At 38.7% G+C, this 21,471-nt stretch overlaps 2 protein-coding genes across 4 annotated transcripts in view; one reads left to right on the top strand and one right to left on the bottom strand.

The window, feature by feature from the left end:
• Positions 1–43: 43 nt before the first annotated feature.
• On the bottom strand, positions 44–16,576 carry smc4 (structural maintenance of chromosomes 4). Of its 2 annotated transcripts, XM_028420335.1 has the most exons (24): positions 16,400–16,576; positions 14,798–14,955; positions 13,625–13,815; positions 12,896–13,087; positions 11,936–12,112; positions 10,028–10,192; positions 9,576–9,703; positions 9,322–9,462; positions 8,849–8,999; positions 6,223–6,387; positions 5,903–6,136; positions 5,587–5,772; positions 5,336–5,497; positions 5,026–5,251; positions 4,839–4,915; positions 4,424–4,576; positions 4,140–4,266; positions 3,638–3,827; positions 2,483–2,627; positions 2,048–2,221; positions 1,719–1,901; positions 1,231–1,463; positions 898–1,081; positions 44–345 (listed from the first exon to the last, which is right to left on the bottom strand). In XM_028420335.1, the coding sequence occupies exons 2-24, from the start codon at positions 14,943–14,945 to the stop codon at positions 181–183; spliced, it is 3,897 nt and encodes a 1,298-aa protein (XP_028276136.1). In that variant the 5' UTR covers positions 14,946–14,955; positions 16,400–16,576; the 3' UTR covers positions 44–180. The 2 variants fall into 2 exon arrangements, with proteins under 2 accessions (XP_028276136.1, XP_028276137.1); XM_028420336.1 differs by lacking the exons at positions 14,798–14,955; positions 16,400–16,576 and adding an exon at positions 14,545–14,769.
• A 488-nt stretch (positions 16,577–17,064) lies between these two features.
• Positions 17,065–21,471, top strand: part of ift80 (intraflagellar transport 80 homolog (Chlamydomonas)) — a 28,396-nt gene continuing 23,989 nt past the window's right edge. The window contains exons 1-5 of one of the 2 annotated variants that reach the window (XM_028419563.1): positions 17,065–17,315; positions 17,526–17,586; positions 17,803–18,024; positions 19,658–19,768; positions 19,880–19,948. In XM_028419563.1, the coding sequence (XP_028275364.1) occupies positions 17,550–17,586; positions 17,803–18,024; positions 19,658–19,768; positions 19,880–19,948 (439 nt within the window). In that variant the 5' untranslated portion in view covers positions 17,065–17,315; positions 17,526–17,549. Of the gene's footprint in view, positions 17,400–17,525; positions 17,587–17,802; positions 18,025–19,657; positions 19,769–19,879; positions 19,949–21,471 lie in introns of both variants that reach the window. The other variant, XM_028419564.1, reaches the window with a different exon arrangement.

Raw genomic sequence — 21,471 nt, 5'->3', positions numbered from 1 at the left:
TGCCTCAATGTATTACTATTAACAGTTACAATCAGTGAGCAAATTATTTAACAGATAATTTTATTGGTTCTTATATAAAATAGCAGCGTCATTGTAAAGGATAGGATAAAAATATTTACATGCTTTGTGTCTAAAGGAGAATCAAAACAACAAAGACAGGCCAAAGATGATCAGGAGGTTTTAAGCTGTGACGGCATCATGCTCTTTGAAGACGATGGTCTTGGGGTTGATTCCCACGCTCTTGGTTGTGTTGTGAGTTTTGTAGATGCCGATGAGGCGATCAGCGATCTCAAACATGTTGTTCCTCAGAGAGATGATGATGAACTGAGCGTTCTTTGTTTGCTCCTGCACAGACATGAGGGAAAAGAAAAGGTTAACTATTTGAAGACATCTGAAGTGCTGCCAATTTATTAATGAATTATTATAAATGATCACAAGAGCCTGGCCACCCATACTCAGTCACCATATCATACCAATCACAACCTCTGTAAAATGGAGCAGGCAATTTATGCAATGACTTGTCATTTGCCAGTTTACCTACTCCATTGCACAGCATTTTGGATGATTGTTTTTGTTGACACTAGTCTTGTTGTCCCTCTACATCACATGCTCGATTTCTCTGATTGGTTGAATGTCTATTCAAATGTGTCAAGAGATGGTTTATTCTGTGTTCGTTGGTACTGCTCCCTAAAAATCAAACTTAAACCTAGAGACCAGACTGATTCTTTCTAGATAATAGAAGAATAATTGTATAGCTGGCCACTCTGCAGCATTGTGGGGTCTAATTGATTATTACAATTAATAGTTTGTGTAATACTAAATCAGCATTTTCTAAAATGTCTTCAAGATACGTAACTTCAACATGTCTGATGACACAATACAGAGGTCCATACTCACATAAATGTAACAGGCCACAATGGAAACGTTCTTGAAATCCAGAGCAGCATCAATTTCATCCATGAAGTAGAGTGGCGTGGGTTTATAGTGATGTAGAGCAAACACCAGAGCCAGCGAGCTGAGAGTCTTCTCTCCTCCTGATAGGTTGAAGATCTTTTTCCAGCTCTTCTTTGGAGGACGAACACTATAAACACAAAACATGGCTTAAAACAATAGAATTAATGTGTAAAACAGCACGAGCCAGCAGTGCATGCACGTGTGATCGATGTGACACTGGGAATTTTACTCGCATTTGTTTTCTTTGATGTATCATACATTCTCTTCATCTCTTACCTAAACATGATGCCCTCAGAGAAGGGGTCTAAACTGTCCACAAGTTCCAGCTCTGCATCCCCACCCAGTGTAAGCATCTGATAGTTTTCTTTCAGCTTGTTGGTGATCATGTTGAACCCGGTCATGAACTCGTTGAGGCGCTGCTTGCGTAGGTCCTCATAACCACGTTTGAATTGGTCCCTCTCTGTGGTGATCTCATCCAGCTGGGCCACACGCTGCAGGTACAGCTCCTCCTAAAAACATACACATACCGATGTTTTTAACTGGCTCGTGAGAGTTTCCTTGTTTGATTAAACTAAGAACTTATCTGCAGCAAAAAAGAAATGATGCGATGCAACATTTTTAATTTAGGAAATAAATATAGATTCAGGCATTCATAATCTTTTAAGAAACACAGCTGTGTCCCAATTCAACACATTGTAGAAATTACGTGCATGCCAGTTACGTCCCATCTATGACAAAAGTTGCCAGTTGACGCTTGTTCATACCTTCTTCTTATATTCAGCGATGGCCCCAAGGTTGGGCTTCATCTGAGCACACTTGGTCTCTAATGTGATCATCTTGTTGATAATGATGTTAGGATCTGAGATCTCTTCAAGTTCAGTAGCTGTGAATACTTGAAGTTCCTCTGCAGGCTTGTCCTCTATGCTATGAAGGGACAGCTTGGCTGCCTGAAGAAAATACACAAGGATCAACAACTCATACAAATACATAAAATCCTTTATGTTGACATTTAACATTGAATGAAACAAAATGAATACATGAGGAAACTAAAATGTCAAATTAAAAGTGATTTGCAATGCATGATAACACCCACTTCTTTCTGCCAGTGTTTGATCTTGTTGTTGTGTTCAGTAATGGTGGTCTCCATCTGCTCAACACGGAGCCGGACACTGAGGGACTCCTCCTGCAGTGAGTGTTCTTGCTGCTGCAGCGCCTTTATCTCCTTCAGCACTCCCTGGTACTGCTTCTGCACTTCTGGTAGCGCAGCCTAGAGAGAGAGGGGCAGTAGAGTCGTTGTTTCCATGTTTATTCAGAGCACACTATAATTTCTTTTTCATCCAAGCTCAAGTCTGTTTGAACAACAAGTTGTGTTCTTTATTCCTTTTGTGGATTATTTATTTATACACTGAAAAATACTTAAATCTCACAAGACCAAGTTTACGGCAGTCAGGAAAGTTTTTTTTGAAGGCATGAAACCACTGCACTGGGATACATGCTTTTCTGTGTGCGATGATTAAAAAGTGCCAACCTCTGCCTCCTGACAGGCTTTCATGATCTCCCCGGCCTCATCTTCCAGTTTCTTCAGTTGCTCTGTGTACTCTGCCATCAACTTCTCATTCTCCTCCAGCTCAGCCTGCACACGAGCCACGTTTTCCTCGCATTTTTTCAGGTTGCTGCAGAGGGAGCGCAAATAGAAAACACAAATGTTAGCCTGTCAGAGTAGAAGTGCAGTGATCTCTACTGTGTAATTTCAACATCAAGAAGATCTAATGCAGCTAACTCGTGCTCTGACCCTGTCTGTACAGCAGGCTTTCTGTAATGTGAGAAACAAGTCAGCAATGCAGCAGCAGTAGCTCTGGTGATTCTACACTGAATACATAGGAGCTTCCAGATGACACTGAAACAAACTTATTTTGTCTTTCTTTGGTTATATATAAGCCATTAACAGTTTAAGGAGCTTGCTGATAAAGCACACTGTTCTGTCTGATATAAAAACACTTGTTGCATATTGGGAATTGGCAAATGCACATCACAGGTGTTCTACCTGACATGTTTTCTGTTTCTGCTGTCAGGCCACTGTGCAAGGGTAAAATAGTGATTTGACACAGCCCATAAATAGTGCTTGTTAAACCAGACGAACAGTGATTCTTTGCACGGCTGCACTGAGACCATTAGTATGACTTGCCTGTGAAGTCCTCTTGCATAGACAGAAATACAGTTTGTGAGTGAGGGCATATTGACATACAGGTCTCCTGTTTGACATATTACAGACATGGTTTGGTACCCAACATGGCTTTTAGAAAAAAGATGGTAATGTTATAAAACCCCTTTCAAACATTGTATGTTAGTGGTGGTACTGTAGGTTCATTTGGCCATTACAAGGATTTTTTCAAATATGTTTCAGTTCATAGCTGAACTTTGATAACTGGCTGGACAGCTAGTCAGCTGACCCCCATTGGCTTCTTGCTAGAACAGGCTGCCAGGCTGTATTGTCTACAGAATACTGATCAATTCAAAAAAAGCCAATGACAAGACTGAAATGAATTATGTGTCAACGCAAATGTCAGCATACTGAACACTAGACTTGCTTCCTCGATGAGTGAAAAAAATTATCAAATATTAATGCTACTGTATCACTGCATATGTGACAAATGCAAAACATGCCATGTTAGAGCTTCCTCACCGATCAGCTGTCTTTATGGCCACCTGGGCCTTGGTTATGGTAGAGGAGCAGTCATCTAACTCCTTGTTGATCTTGTCCAGTTTGTCCTGCTGAGCCTTAAGCTTGTGGCTGTTGATGTCTACAATCAGATTGTGGAGCCTTTTCACCTCATTTTCCACTTTCCCAGCCTTACTTGATGCTGCCTCATAGTCTGATAGAACAAGAAAGGGACAGAGAAAGAAATGAACTTTAATTTCTCTAATATGTGATGTTATGTTCAAAAGGATTAGAACATTTTAATGAGTTAATTTAGTGAATTACAAGGTCGAGGTCATTTTTCGTGTATTACTCGTCAACTCGGCCAAATATGTCTGTAAAACTTTTTAACACATTTAACAATTAACATCATCGATACAGCAGCAATATACGGACACTTAAGAGTACTAAACATATATCTCTAAAAGTAAAGTAAACACATTAACAAGATCTGCAGATGGAGCTGCCATTAGCAGGAGGACCATACCTTTTTTGAAGGCCTCCAGGCTCTTCTCCATCTGTTTCTGTTTGGCCTTGTCTGGAGCAGCTGCCAGCACATTGGCTTCAAGTTCCTTGATCTGAGGTTTCAAGCGAGTCTCCTGGTCAGCAAGGCTCTGAAAGAAGGAGAGAAAGAAAAACAATCAGTCAGACAGACTTGTAAAGTTGGCATTTCATCAGGTGAAAGCTCACATTTTGTGGTGTCTCTATAAATAGTAAATATTCACAATGCATCCAAATCAGTTAGAAATCCAGTAAATGAAAACTACATACAGTCATGCTGTTGGTGTATTTTTCCAGTGTGTTCTTCATGTCTCTAAGCTGTGGCCGCAGACGCTGGATATTCTCCTCTAGCTGCAGCTTTCTGTCTTGGCAGCCCTGCAGCGTTGTCACCTTTTCATTTAGCTTGCTCTCCATACGGTCAAGCTGTAGAAAACATGAAAATCAGTATGTCTTTTACACCTTATATGAAGAGTGCAGATTTATAGTGCCATTATAAGAATTTGCTGCACATCTGTGTGCTGCAAATTCGAATAAAATATTAAGATAGTATTTCAATTGTTTCTTAGTTTTATGTACACACCATTCAGTCCATATTCTATTGTAGACCTTTTTGCTGTCTATAAAGAGTTAAATTAAAAATTCTGAGTCAGGTTAGTTCCTTTTTTTTGTTAAATATTTAACTCACTTCCTCCTGGGAGACTTCAGTATCAATGGAAGAGCCCATTCTGCCTTTCAATACTCTTCCTCCTCCAGTCATGGTTCCTGTAAAACAAACACCATACCAAAAGGAGATTAAAAAACATGTTTTCGCCTAATTAAACCAAATATTTAACCTAAACAATCCAGCCAGACAAAACAGACATGTGACCCACCAGCCATTTCAATTATCTGTCCCTTCAGGGTGACCACTCTCCAGCGCCTGTCTTTCTGGAAGGCCAGCCTTGTGGCTTGTTCCATGTCTTTGGCCACCAGAGTGTCCCTGAGGGCAAAGTAGAAAGCTGGTCGTACACTCTCATCTTTCACTCGCACCATGTCAAAGAGACGAGGGCTATCATCTGGAGTACGAATGGGGGCCATGTTCCTCTCCCACACTTTCATCTGCACAGAAGAAGTGAGGGAAAATGGGTTGGAGAACAGGGGAAAGACCCTGAATGCAGCACAGGGTTTAAAGGCTGTCTTTACCTTGTCTAGACCAATGAAGGTGGCAACCCCAATATTCTGTTCCTTGAGGAATGTGACACATTTCTGAGCTGTGTCAATGGTATCCACCACAATGTTGTCCAGAGCACCACAACTAGAGGAGATAGCCACATCATACTTCTCATCTATGGCTCCAAGGTCCCCCTACAAGGACAGTATAATAATGCAAATCTTGTGAAATTTGTTTTCATAAGGAAGTGCCACAGTACAATGCATTATTATTTTTTTTTTACCAATCTTCCAAAGATGCCAGGGATTCTGCCACTTTTCTTCTGCTGCATTAGGGCATCCAAGACTTTTCCTCGACTGCGGTTGGAGGACAGAGAACTCTTGGCTTCATCCACTTTCTGCCTCAGTTCCCGAACCACTTCTCTGGTCTCATTATCCATCTTCATCAGCTTGTCTAACTCTTGCTCATCCTACAGAAAAAACAGAGGTACAATTCGAACCTTTAGAGCTGATTATGCATAACACAATTAATCATTTTTACTCTGTACTGTAAATTTCCTTTCAATAAAATGCCAGCCATACTACAGTATTTGTTTTTACCTTCTTGAGCTCCTGCTCATTTTGGGGTATTTTTACTTCCAAGTCTTTGATTTTGGCATGGCGCTCCTGAAGCGTGTCCGATGTTGTCTGAAGCGTTTGCTTGGCTGTGTTGAGCTGTGTCAAAGCTGTGTTGTGGCGACTGAGGTAAATATCAAGCTCTGACTGAGCAAGGTCCACACGAGAACGGGTCTCATTCACAGCCTTACTGAGTTCCATCAGCTCTTTCTCTTTTTTCTGAAATATACAAGATGACAGGTGCAGTTAGAAAACAGAGTGGGAGAAATACAATGCAAACGTGTCCCATCTAAGGATATACACACCTCCTTGTCCTGCTGCAAGCCGCTGGTTTCTTCCTTTAGACTCTCCATCACTTCTTTGAGTTTTTCTTCTTCTTTTGCCTTCTGCTTCTCTAGGTCCTCTTTGCGAACTGTTGCCTCAGAAATGGCCTTTTCACTGGTGGCTGGTATACTGCGCACATCCTCCAGCTAAAAAATAAGCCATATACAGACATGAAAATGGGTCAGGGTTGAAAAAGGTGAGAAGAGTGCACAAAATATATGAGTGGGCTAAAATGATCACATATCATATTAAAATTAATTTGGATCGTGTTTGATGAACACAATTAAATTAAAACATTTATCAAATGTACTAAATTATGGGCAAACTAGTCAAGTCAGAACATACTGAATTTATTTGTCCTCCCATGTAATGGCACGAAAAATATGGGGTTCTCGACACATGGCCCAGGCATAACTTTTCTGTCAGTGGTGTGCGAGAACAATTGTGTGATTGGTCGGAATTTAGTGGGCGTGATGAATGTGGAGAAGCGCAAGGGCTTCTTCAGGTGCAGAACACACAGACAGAAGGAGGAAGTACAACAACGATGGACAGTTTAGATGAGCAGCTGGCAAATAACTCCTGGAACACAGAGGAGAGTGTCTGTCCAAAAGGTGGCGATAAAAATTAATCCCAGTATTGATCACAGCATTACAGTGGCTCGACGCGCACATGACTTTTTAAACACCTCTGCTTAAAAACATACCGAGGTCCGGACGCTATGGCCTTGCCTTTGCTTCAACATCACCCCACCCCCAAATTTTTTTTCTCATTGGATCTACATGAATTTCACCAAAAGGTGAGGGATTTTCATGTCTGCATATAGGAGAAAGTTAAAAAAAAGCAATAAATTATATTAATTGTTATATTAATTTGTTTGTTTCTGCTGTTGGTTTATGAGTGAAGGAGAGGAGCATACTCATACCCGCACACCTTCCTTCAGTGTTAATTAAACCTCAAGCATCCAGCTGTGTTTATTTCTGGAGTGCCTTAAGTCGTGAAGTCAGCTTTGCATATAGTAAAGAAGCTGCATCTGTCCCTGTGTGTAAGAAAGCTTGTGCACAAATGTGTGCTCGTTCACCATCTATTACACTGCAGCGCCTATGCTGCAGCCCCTTGGCTGTTTTCTTCCTTCTCCTCTGCAGTTTTGGCTGCTTCTCTCCTAGTACAGCACCACTGCTTTGGCATAATGCCACAAATGTGTATGACAGAAATACACTGACTGTGATGCTTAGAGAATAGTTTGAACAGTGTTTATGAGGACACCTGTCAGACTTTTGTCAAGAGGCCGTAAGTGGCACAAAATTCTGCAGAGGTGGCTGCCTCATACTTTTCTATGCAAAACCCTGAACAGTCTGCCACTTGGCAAGGCTGAAACCAGCCAAGGAGTGGTGTGTGTATATAGTCTTTGTTTTGTAGGGTTAACTGTGGGTGAAATGAGAATGTGGCTGCTGGGAGTGTTACACAAGCCAGGCCATAGTTGACTACCACACAGCAGAACACTGCTCCCTAGAGGTCTGCCTGCCTCTGCCCAGCTCCCCCTTTGACCAAGATGTTTCTAGAGCACAGCCATTGTAGGTGGAGCAGATAGAGGTTTATAGTTGTGAGGAAAGTAAGCTATACCTACAGTTACATGATGATGCTTGCATAAAAAATGTTTCCTAGGAACTGTGCATGCTACAGAAACTTTAGTCGATGAGGCAGGAATACCACCACTGTGAAATAGCATACACTCTTAACTATCTTCTTGTGTGTTACTTCAGAGCCCCCTAGTGGCTAGTTTGAACACATAGCACTCTAAACTAAATTTTAACATTTTCTACCAGTATTTTTACTGGACAAAATCACTTGATTTAGATGAAATATAGTGATGTAGCTTCACATAAAGAAAAAAAATATTTTTTAAGGAAATTACACAAAGTCAACACACAATTTGAAGCCATATGTAAAAAAACATGATTCTTACATATGGCATCAACAATATTTGTTAGCATAACTTAGAGAAAGTAAAATCAAGTCTTGCAAAGGCGGGTCTGGTTTTGTGTAGCTATAGATATTACACAGAATGTCAGTTACATTTATTTTCAAACAACTCTTCCAGCAGCCAGACTTTGTGCTGTTTTACACAAGTGTATTATCTTTAAAGCATATGCTTTATTATCATAAAAACAGTCTCAAATTATTTTTCTTTTATGGATGGAAGGTTTGGTGGAAAGAAAACAACTTCAAGCTAAATTAAGCATATTTTTTTTGTTTTGTTAATCACAGTAGGTTGACATAAAGCCTGAAAAAATGTAATTGTCTTCTATGTTTTAAAATGATACCGATATTGCATTTTTAGTGCCTACGTTTTCATTCTTGGCCATGAGACAAAATCAACAATGAGTGAATACCACCACCTTGTATTTGTGAATGGTCAGGTACTGTCAAAATTTAAAAACGAATAAGCATATGCTTTTCTGACAGTTTTAGTGGTATTTATGAGAATACCAGTAATATAAATATAATATATTGAGTGTCACAGTGACACAATCCAAATCTTATAGTAGTAAGTTAAAAGAAAACCTTTACTGTGTGGAATAGAGGACTGCAATATAAAGGCCAACACACCTTTTCTTTGTCCTTTTCCAGCTGCTTCTGCAATTTCTTGTTCTTGCTCTTGGAGTGTTTAATCTTCTCACGCACTTCAACATCCTGCAGGTCCAGCTGGGTGAACTTCTCCTTCTGAGTCTCAATGTACTTGTTGATCTTGTTTTGTTTCCTGGTAGAGGGGCAGCATTTTATGAAGTGCATTTAAGCCAATCATAGTCAAATCTTCCAAATTATGACAAAAACTAGGAGAATCTGAAAAAATACACACCTTATCATTTTGAAAACTAAAACCCAGGAAAACAACTTTTCTGTGACCATTTGTGGAACTGATGTAAATGTTTATTATAGCCATAAGTTGTTATTAGATGTAAACAACTTTTAGGTTAGATGACAAAATTACTATGTAAGGTGAAATGTTAGTAATCTTTAAAGTACCGTATGTCTCATTGGTGATACAAAGACAAAAGTGGAAGAAAAGGAAAATGGCTTACTTCTCCACATTTTTAAGCTCTTGGTTCATTTTCTCCATCTCCTCTGATATTTTTGCATTTTTCTCAGTAAGCTCCTTGGTGTCCTCCAAAATCTTTTTCTTTTCCTGCTCTTTATCCACCACACGCTTCTGGAGATCATGACTGATTGCAAAGCATTATCAAGGGGAAAAAAGAAAAAAAAAGATAAAACTAACTGTACACAAAAAACTACTGTCTGTTTTAAACCTTTGTTAAGATGCAACTGGCGTACTCACACATGATACTGACAGAGATGACTTTTATGTTTGAAGATGTCATTCTCCAGAGTGAGGAACTCCACAGCTTTGTTTTTTTCACCTTCCAAAGCATTCTTCTCCTTTTCTACAAGCTTTACCCTGTTCAGCTAGGACAGTGAAAATATTGAAATACCAAAGTTACTGACAAGACACTGTAGAAAAAATACACATGTAGGTACATATAAAGAACTTCACAACCACAATAACATAACACAACCTTCAGAAGTCAGTCTGTGTAAAAGGTTAACACAGTTTAAAAGTTTTCTAAAGAAAATCAATGAATTACATCCATGGTAAGAAGTGACTAACTCACTAGCCAACATGCATGCAAAAAAATAAATGCTGTATTAATGCACAGTAAATGAAGGCAGGACAGGAAGGAAAGCTGGTTAGCTAAACTATGTGAGCAGATAGTGTATGAGTGCTGTCACCTTTTCTCCCCTCTGCTCATTGAGAAGCTCAATCCGGCGAGCCAGGGTGTGGATGGGTTCCTTAAGACGGCAAGAGCCAATGATGTCCTCAAGGTACTCCAGCATGCCTTCGTCGTGTTCTGTCTGACCTTTAGGCTTCATCATGGCAATCTGCTCCACCTCCCCCTAGGTACAGTCCAGAACAACAAATAGGTAAAGCACACACTCATTCACTGTAAGAGTTAAAAACTAAAAGAGCATGTGTTAAAAAAAAAAAAAAAAAAAAAAAAAAACAGCTCTGGACACTTTTAGATATGTAGTCAAATGAACTTCAGGTAATAATACTAGTCTGCTACATATACAATTAAAAGAGAACACATTTTTCTACTCAAAGAAAATATCCCTAATTAATTATTTTTTAAATTGTACCACAACAAAAATAAATATGAATTATAATCACATGCTTGAGAACACACACTGTCACTTCACCACCTCACTAAAAACTTTATTTTAACATAATATTTAAAAAATATACTCAGCAAATTTAAAAACAAGTGTTGACAATACTAATCAAATTAAGTCTCCTTGTAACAACTGTGCAATTAATTAATTCAAAGACTGTACTACTTGCCTCTAGTTAGGGACAACTCACTGGTGTAATTAGATTTGACCAAACATATTCGTTTTTATTTATTTATTTTAAAGAGGCTAGTTAATAATAACAAAATTACTAGGCAAGAAAATACTATTTAAACACAATATATTTGTTAATGTTTCATTTAACTGTAGGGAAAACAGGCATCAAACATTACTATTATCTATGAAAGAAAGGAGAAGACAGTAGAGAAAGGGGGTGGGGGATCCCACGTCATCCTCTGCTCTGACCAGTGCACAAAATAGTCAGCTTCCCCTTTGCCAGAGGCCTGGAAAAGTGACCTTGGAAAACAAGAACAAGACTCTCCCATAGTCATGCAGCCATGTCATAGGACATCCAAGGAAAGTGAAAATAGACATTCACAAACAAATACAAAAAGTCAAGCAGAACTGAAGTGTTTACCTGACACTACCACATATTTTTTTAAAAAATTAAATAAAATGTAAAAAAGAAATTATTCACTTTGCTCTATTTTGGCATGAGTCATAACGCATATACCTTTAGGTAGTCAGTAATAATATGGGTAGGTCAGACATGTAATACAATCAGAAGGGGGTAGGGGTGTAACTACTGAACTGGTGCAAACTCAGTGCAACATATTTAAAAAATATTAAACAAAAAAGATTTAAAACAAAACCAAAAAATCAGGAATGCAATCAATTCACAGTGGATGCAAAAAAATGGAACCCATATTAAAGCCATGATAATGGAGGGTGTTTAATCCCACCACATTGAAGCAGCACTGCTAATATTGGGGTTGGGGTCTTTTCTCACACGCCAATATTTACGTGCTGCTAAAGCGTGGCAGGTATATGGGAAGGGGAGGGGGAGGGTGCTCCAACCTGTCCCCACTGGTAGGTAAGCCTTATCAAATATTCTCTAAGTACAAATTCTGTGCTGTTCAGTTACAGCCACTCCCACGCAGGTCCATGTATGGGTAACACTGCATCTTTTCCTTAAAATCCTAAAGCAGCAAATAATGGTTCGCACCTTTCCACATTGTTTCAAACCATGATGCGCTGCTATAGCAGTCTAAGGGCTGCGTCCTGCAAGGACACATCCTCTCCTTTCCAATTCCAGTGCAACAGGTTATTCCCACAGACAGGCAAGACTCAAAGGTATATATGAACATTTGATTCAAAAGAGGACTGGAAATGGGCAGAAAATGAAGGGCAGGCATTTTTTTTTACAGAATGGGATGATCACAGGAGGGATCGAAAAAATTAAAGTTAGAAGTAAAAGAGGAAATTGTATACAACAAAAATTACAATTACCTGTAAGATCAGAAATCTGTTGTGGTCTAGGTCAATACCATGGCTCCGGAGTAAAGTCCCCACTTCTTTGAATGTTGCTTTCTTGCCATTGATATGGTAGGCTGAGGAATTGTCTTTGTTGGCAGTCCTGGAAACATAGAACTTGCTGTTGGGGATGACTTCGTAGTCATCTCCTTCCTGGCTCAGAGGGGGGAGGGGCAGAAGACATAGAACAACTTAGAATACAACAGTTCAGGAGAGATTCAAACAGCTCTACACATCAACCTGCAATGCACACAATGCTGACAAATCGAGTCAGTATGGTTAAAGAGAAGAAAAACACTACATTAAAAACCAATTAAGAAAGGGCCTGTTTAAAAAGCACACAAGAGATCTTGAGTACATAAAAGGCCCCTTGTAATGCTGACAGTGCACATTACATTATGGAATTAGTTTAACAGTGTGAGTTAACTTTACTTTGAACAGATGAAGCAAATTGAAAGGTCAAGATATATTTAACAGTAGTCAAAGCAAAACTTACTTACACCCCCTGTGGCAGATGAATCAGACAGGAGGTTAATTTTTTAAACTACATCGAAGTCTGTTTTCAAAGTAATTTGTGATCTGATCCAACTGGCTGCATTTATATCTTAATTTAAACATCTATTTTATTAACTTTAACAGTACCGGGAGTCAACCCAGTACAATTATCACTAAAGGGCACATTCAAAAAAAAATATATATAAAAAAATAGCTGGATCCATTGTAACACAAAATCATTTGACTATGGCAAGTGTGGGTGTCAAGTTGTAACTTTCAAGACTGATTTGAGTTTGTGTTGTACTGATGTGATAACTGTGGTGTAATATTATCTCAAAAGGATGGATAAAAAAAATATGCAAAATTCCAGACATTTATTTACTAGAAAAATACTCTGAACTACATATTGATACATTTAGTGTGAGAAAGGGAAATATATACCTTATCAATAATCTTTTGAAAGTGCACCTCCACAGTGCAGCTTTGCACATCTTTGTGTTTATCAGAGCTGTGAATCAGCACTGAGAGCTTTTTCGATCTGATTTTTTGAGCTCTGTATCCAAACACAAAGAGCATTGAGTCTATCACATTGGACTTCCCACTTCCATTTGGGCCAATGATACAGGAAAAGCGCTGAGAGAAAGGTGAGGAAGAGACAAAAACATACAAATCAATATATAAAAATATACGGCCTCTACACAAAAGCGCTGTAAATATAATAACATTAAAAGGCAATGTATTGCAATGTAATGCATTAGAGCACTGAAAAACTGTAGCAGTCAATGTATTCCATAGGGGTGTAGTTAGGAATTATTATATGTATATATAAAGGCAGGGTAAAGGTGGAAAATATGAAAAGACACGTTTTAAATAAAGTCATAATTTGCGAGAAATGTGACCACACCACTACATCACTAGTGATTGCAAGATACACACTGCATTAAAAATTGAGACTTTTTCCACTTTTCTTTTTTTAAATTGATGTTATAATACAGAACATTTAATGTTTCTGTGATTTTTTTGTGTGTTCCAATATTCTATAAAATCTATGCAGATATATAATTTATGACAAATAAAATACAGTACAAGTGATGGTATATCCTTCAACTTAGCATATCACAATGCATTCCCATGGCAGGGATTGCATTTGTAACCATGTTTGGTTCGTACCTTGTGAAAAGGCCCCAGAATCTCCTCGCCTGCGTACGATTTAAAGTTGCGATTAACTAAATGTGTTATCATCAGGCGAGGAGCGCCCGGTTCATTGGTCATTGCTGGGGGCGGGGGTGGAGGGATGCTACCGAGAATCTCCTCCAAACTTCGATTATCAAGCACCTCGGCAGCTTCCCCCTGAGATGAATCTGTGGCACACACAAAAAAAAGTACAACTTTTTATTCCTCTTGTGTGAGTCGTTTCAGGTGGGGGGAGGAGGACAGTGGTGCATGGGGGAGGGGTGAAGGAGGAAAAAAACAAACAAACAAAACACAGGCAGCAAGTTACAACAGCAGTCAAACAACGACTCACGAGAAAGTTGACAGCCTTATTTTTCTTTGTTCTGAAAACAACAGCCCCCCCCAAAAAAACCAGAAAGACACCAAGGCCGCTTATGAACGAAACCACATTATTATACAAACGCTCTCCACGAGAAGCGTTGATACGCGAAAGTAGATGCGCCACATTCATTTCGTCGATGATAAATAACCAAAGTGTAAATTTCGATCGTCAACATCACATTATTACTGACTCTCCAACTACAGTTAAAACACAGGCACGAGGAATTGTGTTAATAATGATGGATAATGTAAAAGCGATTATTGTTGCCATCACACCAAGCCACAGCGACCTGTCCAAAATCTATTGTGCTCAGATAAGCACACAAACAAGCCAATGAGTCGATATATGTGAATTAAATTTTCACAGCCATACACCAACTAACGCATTTCAACATATTCTATAAAAATACAAAGAGTACATACTGCCTCTAAATGTCTTAAAGCATCGCATGCAAATCATTCAATATGAAGTTATACGAATTAAGTCAAACACCCTTTGATCTACTACACAAAACACTTCTTTCGAAATAAATTACCTCGTTTGCCGAGTAGATCGGTGGAAGAAGTACATTCGACGATGTCAAAATCATCTCAAAAATCATTTTATTGATGACTGGCACTTTAGAAAAAAAATAAAACAGCCATTCTAGCTACGTGTTGGAGATTTAAGCAAGAAAAAAGCTTCACAACTGTGCCAACTGGCCATTACCAATACAGCAATCCACGCAAAGCCATTGAGGGAACAACTTATTTAGATTCACAGACACCAAAACAGCCTTTGTTACTTGCCAGTTGTCGGCGGTGCCTCCTCTTGGCCATTGGAGTTGGTTTCTTGAGGGGGTACATCCAGCTCGTCTTCGGAGTCATCCCGAGGCTGCGACCCTTTCCCTCTTGGCTTGGCGGAGGCTGTTGAGCTCTTTGCAGTTTTAGATGGCATGATTTGAAATCTGAAGGGGTCATTGGTAAAAAAGAAAAAAAGAAAAAGGAATATCCATGAGTGGTTTTTGTGCCTGTCAATCTCTCTCTCAACTCCACTTTTAGTCGGTCACACGCAGCTAGTCTGTCAGGCTTTAATCATTACCAGTGAAATCTCTATGCCGCCTATCTAACAGTTAATAGGTATATTTTTCATATGGCTACATTGACGTTACAACGATAAAATTAGCACATGAACTGCAATGCATGGATTTTGTGACGAGAACAATTTGATTTATTAAAAAAAAGAGATGGCTGCGATCTGGCTGCCAACCTTGGTGATGGTTGAAGAGAATCAGTAGCTAGTTTAACACTAAACCCAAGTAACAAAATGAATGACCTCATCCTGTGACGGAATCATTTTAGTAACCCCCCCCTCTGATCTAAAGGCATTTTTTTATTCGCGCCTTACAAAGTTGGACGCTAAATAAGCCTTTTACAATGTGGGGAAAACAGGAAAATAAGGCTAACGTCACGTCAGCTGGGAAACACAATTCAGTTATTATGCAAATAGCTTAGCCTAGCTTGTGTTACACGGTCCCTACTGAATAAAACGCAGCTGAACAGGTTCTATCTGGTGGTATAAAGAGGCAGCGTCCTAAATTGATCGAGGTCTCACACTGGCACTAATATTAGCTTTCATCCCCTCAACTTTTTATGTTGGGGGCGGAGGTGTAGACGACGTAACCCAACTCGCTAGGTAACTGGTAAGCACGTTCAAAAACCTAATGCAACGGTAACGTTAGACCCACGTTTTTAGTACGTATACGTTTGCCAAATAAGTAACTAAGTAAAAAACCAATTTGGACGCCGAATAAAACAATAACATCGCCACATAGTTGTGACTTAGCTAATGTTACGATTACGTTAGCCCATGTAACAGCTAATTTGATGTCAAATGCAACACAATAAAACGCCACAAAATGAAGGCTAACATAGTAGCTAGCGATTACTAGTAATCCACAAGTAATGTACATTGAGGACCAGTAAACGAAACACTAGAACTTTAGCGGTGCTCAGAGTTAACGGTGGCGTCATCTTAAGGAGAATGCCTAATTTAACATTTGTACAATTAACTTTAGCTCAAGTTAGTAACACAGACAAATGTATTACAGCTTAAAGTTTACCAACTATCTTCTATATAAACTTCTTCAATATTAGGCAAAGTTCCATGTTGCTGTTAGTTGTGCTCGTTTACATATTAGCCATCAAAGGTAAGCGAAAGCATTAAAGTGATTTGACTCCCATTATATTTCGTAGTATATGAGACGCTGGTCGGTTCGTTTTTAATTGTAGCTAACGTTAAAACTCAAATTAGCGGTCTGTTAATATTAAGTCTGCTTTGGAACTAACGTTAGGCATTTCAGCAAATAGACGGAACCCAGCCATACGCGCCCCTAAAACATCTCTATATACCTTCAAAGGTATAAGCACGGTCTGTCAAGCGTCGTCCCTTCTGACCAAAGTCGCTTTATAAAAAAAAAACTGTATTCAATAGTCCAAAGTTTGATAAAAGAAAAAAAATCCACAAAATTTAGTCCCGTGTCATTCCGAGCAGCTCTCTTGCTTGAAAACTCTATCTTGTAAATGGCGCCTAAACTGTGCCGTCGAACCAAATTCGTTACAAACTGACGCAAGGCACCATGGAACGTTCAAAGGGCAGGGGAAAAAAACACGAAATTCAAAAAAGGGGACGAAGCCAACTCCCCCTCACTCACAACAACCGACATTCATACGACAAAAATGATTAGACAAAAAATATTAAGAACGTTACTGCACTTTTACTTCATGCTGGCATATATTATTTAAGATTATTCTGAGATTCGAAGCTTAATGCTGTTTCTACGTGTTCAAACGGTTGCCTGGTTACAGCGAAATGAAGTCCCGCCCTAAAATGAGTTTATATTTCAGGAAATATTATACGATAACTCAGTGATTAATGTTTGTGTACCCTGATTTTTCACATCACATGTATTTAACAGATGTTATTTGTACTTAAACATTTAAAAACTGTTATCGCTAAATACATGAGATTTGCAACTCTCGCGATAACTCTGTTTTCAAACTCTCCATGACCCAGATTAAATGGCTACCAAATGTTAGCCTGTATACGTTAGATATAAATCGCTTAATAGAAATCGTATATGGTTGCTAGTTACTGTATAGACTGTTCATGCAGACAGTAATTAAGACGTATGAGTGGATGGCTGTCTTACAATAAACTCTGCAAAGACAACGATGTCCGTTTTAGTAAGAAAAAACAAGCTAACGGTAGCATAGCAACAGGCAAGACTCGGGGACGTCTGAGGATTCACGTTAGCAACCGTGGCAGGTACCGTAGCAACTGCAGACGCTTATTTCATTCACTGTTACAACCACCGAAGCATGCCAATAGCTGCCTGTCTTTCTTTTCGGGGTATGGTTCATAGTTCCGTTGTTGTGTTGTCATATGTTGTTTGTGTGTCGAATTCAAATTTAGTGTTTTATATATAGCTTTAATGTCAGGGCTAAGTCTCTAACTGACAAATTGTTGTTCGTTTAGGGATCAACAGAGCAGACGTCCACCATGAGACTGAAAACATCGCTCCTAAAGGAACCCAAACATATCCTTCTTAAGGCGTTGTCAGCGCTCAAGTTTTGCATTTATGGTTTACATAGATCAAAATGTTGCTGCTATCATTCTTATCACTGCTAGCACAATGTGTAATAACTGGTTACTGCTATCTAACAGTCTACGTTTATTTTTGTTCATTCTATTCATTGCTGTTATGTTAAGCTTGTTACTAATAACTCAGTTATTTTCCTTAATAGCAGATTACATAAGGAACTTGTGAGTTGTGTTGGCTGGACCACAGCAGATGAGCTGTACTCCTGCAGTGAGGATCATCAGATTCTCAAATGGAACCTGCTGACCAGTGAGACCAGTTTGGTTGTCAGATTGCCAGAGGAGATTTACCCTATAGACTTGCACTGGTTCCCAAAAACTGTGGGTGGACAGAAACAGATACAGTCTGAGATCTTCGTCCTTACCAGCACTGATGGCAAGTCTGTGTTTTTTTTCTGAAATCTGAGCATCGAGCTGTGGGGTTTTTGTTTTGTTTTAATTATCTCATAACATTATTGCCTCTTTTATATCACAAGTTGTTAACACTTCTTGACAAGGATCAGTAAAAATTAGTCATACCTATCTAAACTTACAAAACATATTAACAGGTGATTAAATCATTTGTTTTGGATAACAACATTTCCCTTTAAATCAGCAGAACTAGGCCACAAATAATTTGTATTTAAAGGATATACTTTCTGCCAGATCGAGGTAAAATGGGCCTTGTTCTAAAGAAAGTATTTGTTTTGAGGTGTGTCAAATCACTTGTGTGGAATATTGTTTTGTTATCCAATACTAAAGTTGGTGACAGCCTGTATGACAGGCATCTCCATGGCCTCTTATGTGTCTTCTTCAGCCTATATTAGATATAAACACATAGAATATGGATGTACTGTTATGGCAGGCAATGTGTGGTCACAACACTAATGGCAGTGTAGGGTTGCAAAAACACACCCACAAACTGAAGCAGCAATTTTCTCTGGCAGACCAGAGAGTAGTGAAAACTGTTACGGTTTACTTTTGTAACTTTCCTCTGCTTCTTGCCTTGGTACAATTAAACAAATATCTGTAGTGCTTAAAAAGAAACACTTCAATGACGAGGATTTCGTTGGAGGACCTTAAATTAACATTGTGGCTTTATATAACCTTATTTTATTGGTCAGCCTCTCATCTTCTTGCATTAAATATTTTTTTTTCTGTTGTGCCTATGCAGTTTGATCATTTTCCAGTTACAAACATTGGTTTGGTATTATTTATACCTCTATTTGCTGTCTTTGCAATCAAATTTAAATGTTAGCATTGCCCCCTCACAAAGTGTGGCTGTACGTGTCCAAGCTGTGGATTCACTGATGTGAGTGCACGTGTCATAGAAACCGAATTTCTGTTTTAAAAGTTTGTTTTTCATGTAAACGAATCCTACAGCTGTCCATGCTTGTTACATAGACTACCTGCTGGATCAGTAACATCTACTTTTGTAGGGACGTCCAAATTTAGAAATGGGAGAGAGCTGCAGCATGCTGATTTGCAGTTTTAGGTCACCAGAAATTACATAGAAGATTCAGAATTTTTAATACACACTGCCACAAAGTATATGTTAGGTTAGCGTCTTCAATAACTGTCTCCATGCCTGATCACCCTTTCGTGTCTAGCAAATAGAAATTTGCCCTAATTTAACCAACAGAAATCCTTTCAGTCTCAGTCATCCGATTCATGCTACAAGTTTGTAATTTAGGTGATGGGAGAAAATATAGTTTAATTTCTAATTATGTGTTAGAGGATTGATAGGTCTTAGACTTTTATTTATAAAGCTGAATTGTGATTTTTGTAAATATGTTTTACTTAGTGGTTGGCCATGAAAACTTGTTTGCTCCATTTGCTTCATGTAGCAACTGAAATTACACAGGCTTATGAAACCACAATCTCTCTATTTTGTATACAAGGAGGCAATCCACTGCGAATGAATTACAGCACACACTTGTGTTTTGATTTACTGTAACCATCTACATCAACCCAGACCTGGTGTGTGGAATTACTGTAGAATAAGCATCTATTCTTTTCCCCCCTCACAGGGAAGTTCCACCTGGTCTCTAAGCTGGGACGCATTGAAAAGAGCGTTGAAGCACACAAAGGAGCTGTTTTAGCTGGAAGATGGAACTATGATGGGACGGCTCTTATTACAGGTGAAGATGACGGGGCACATATACATTCAGTTTGTCTTACATTTTGATTACCATTACAGTTTAATAGTTTCATTTGTACATGAGTTCAATTTCTATTGTCTGTTTAATTAGCTGGAGAAGATGGACAGATCAAGATCTGGTCAAGAAGTGGTATGCTACGCTCCGTAATAGCCAGCCAAGGTAAGGCTAGCAATGCTCATTTGTCAGTGTTACAAAGGCTGAATATTGAAAAGAAAGTTTGTTTGTTTGTTTCTAAATAGCATTGTGGAAAAAGTGCACATTTCATTTCATTTTTTGTGATAGAGGTGAAGTCAGGAGGTTGATGAATAAGGAATGAGGAACAATATTTCTTTGAGTTTAAATTACCTTTTTACCACAATAATTTATTAGAAGGAAAAACAATACTTGTCAATTGGTCTGATATGTAAGATAAGATAAGATAAGATAAGATAATCCTTTATTAGTCCCCCACAGGAAAAAATTCACAGTGTGTGATGTGATGTTTGATGTGATAATACCTCAAAGTAATAATGCATATTATTGTTAAAGTAACACTTTAACAATCACGCATTAAGTATTTAGTAAACAACTAGCTTTTGACAAATTTAAACCTTTAAAAATTTAAATATGTCATTGTCACTATTTATCCTGTTCATTGTGTGTAAAATTCTGAAATCTTTTCTGCCCCAAACCTGTATTTTTGTAACATCCTTATGTATAAAACAATGCAGTCTAGTCTAATAATCCTATTGGTGTTATGATATTAATCATTTTATAATTTTATAGGGTTTAGAGCTATAGAGTGGCCATATTCTTTCTTACCCTCTACATATAAATCTTGATCACATAATTTGGATGGCAGTATGAGGAATGAAGACATATTTTGAGTTCTATGCTCTTCACAATCATTGCAGCTACCAGGCTACAGGAGCCATGTGAAGCCAGCTGCTGACTAACCAGCTGTAATAAACATAACACACTAGTTGCACATTCTCTCTCACATAACACAGGGTACTGACTGGTTTTGGACCTGGTCATATACCCTCTTTCCACCAACACAAACCTTGTGCTCATTTGGTACAACCTGAAAACCTGAAAATCTTGTAAGAATCAGTTTAGAGGCTAGAGGACCTCCTTAAACCCACATGATGACGCAGCATCTATCTGTACATTTCACTTTTCCTTGTCTCCTGTCTGAACTCTGGTTTGATGCTTGAAGCTTTCTCTTGGTTTATAATTTCTGTCAAGGACTGGCTGCATTAGATGGGTTGTGTTCTTCATAACTTCCTGCTTCTTAGGTTTCATGTCTGGTTTTCTTTTTTTGAAAAAAAAAGGCAGTCACAAAGTTGTAGTTGGTTGTGTTTGTGTGCAAAGATTTGATGCCACTCTGCAACCAGTGTTACTTTGCCCTGAGCTGGTTCTTCTGCTGTTAAAACACACAGGGGATACTTAGGGATACTTACAAATTAAGCACTGACTCCAAACCACCCTTCAAATGGCAGTAGAATGCCTTCAGTAACAACAAGAATGCTGGAAACAAAACAATATAAGGATGCTGGACCTTTCATTCATATATATCAGGAGAGCCTTCTTAGGTGAGTTAGTGTGTCATATCTTTTTTAACATGGTTCAAGTCTGAAGAGTGCAATCTTACTGAAGGGCAGTCATGCACAGGATTACAAAGAGCTACAGTCATAAGCAAA

This window comes from Parambassis ranga, chromosome 13, assembly GCF_900634625.1.
Source record: "Parambassis ranga chromosome 13, fParRan2.1, whole genome shotgun sequence".
NCBI lineage: Eukaryota > Metazoa > Chordata > Actinopteri > Ambassidae > Parambassis > Parambassis ranga.
Note: the sequence above shows the minus strand (reverse complement) of the source record. Positions and strands in the feature narration are given on the sequence as shown.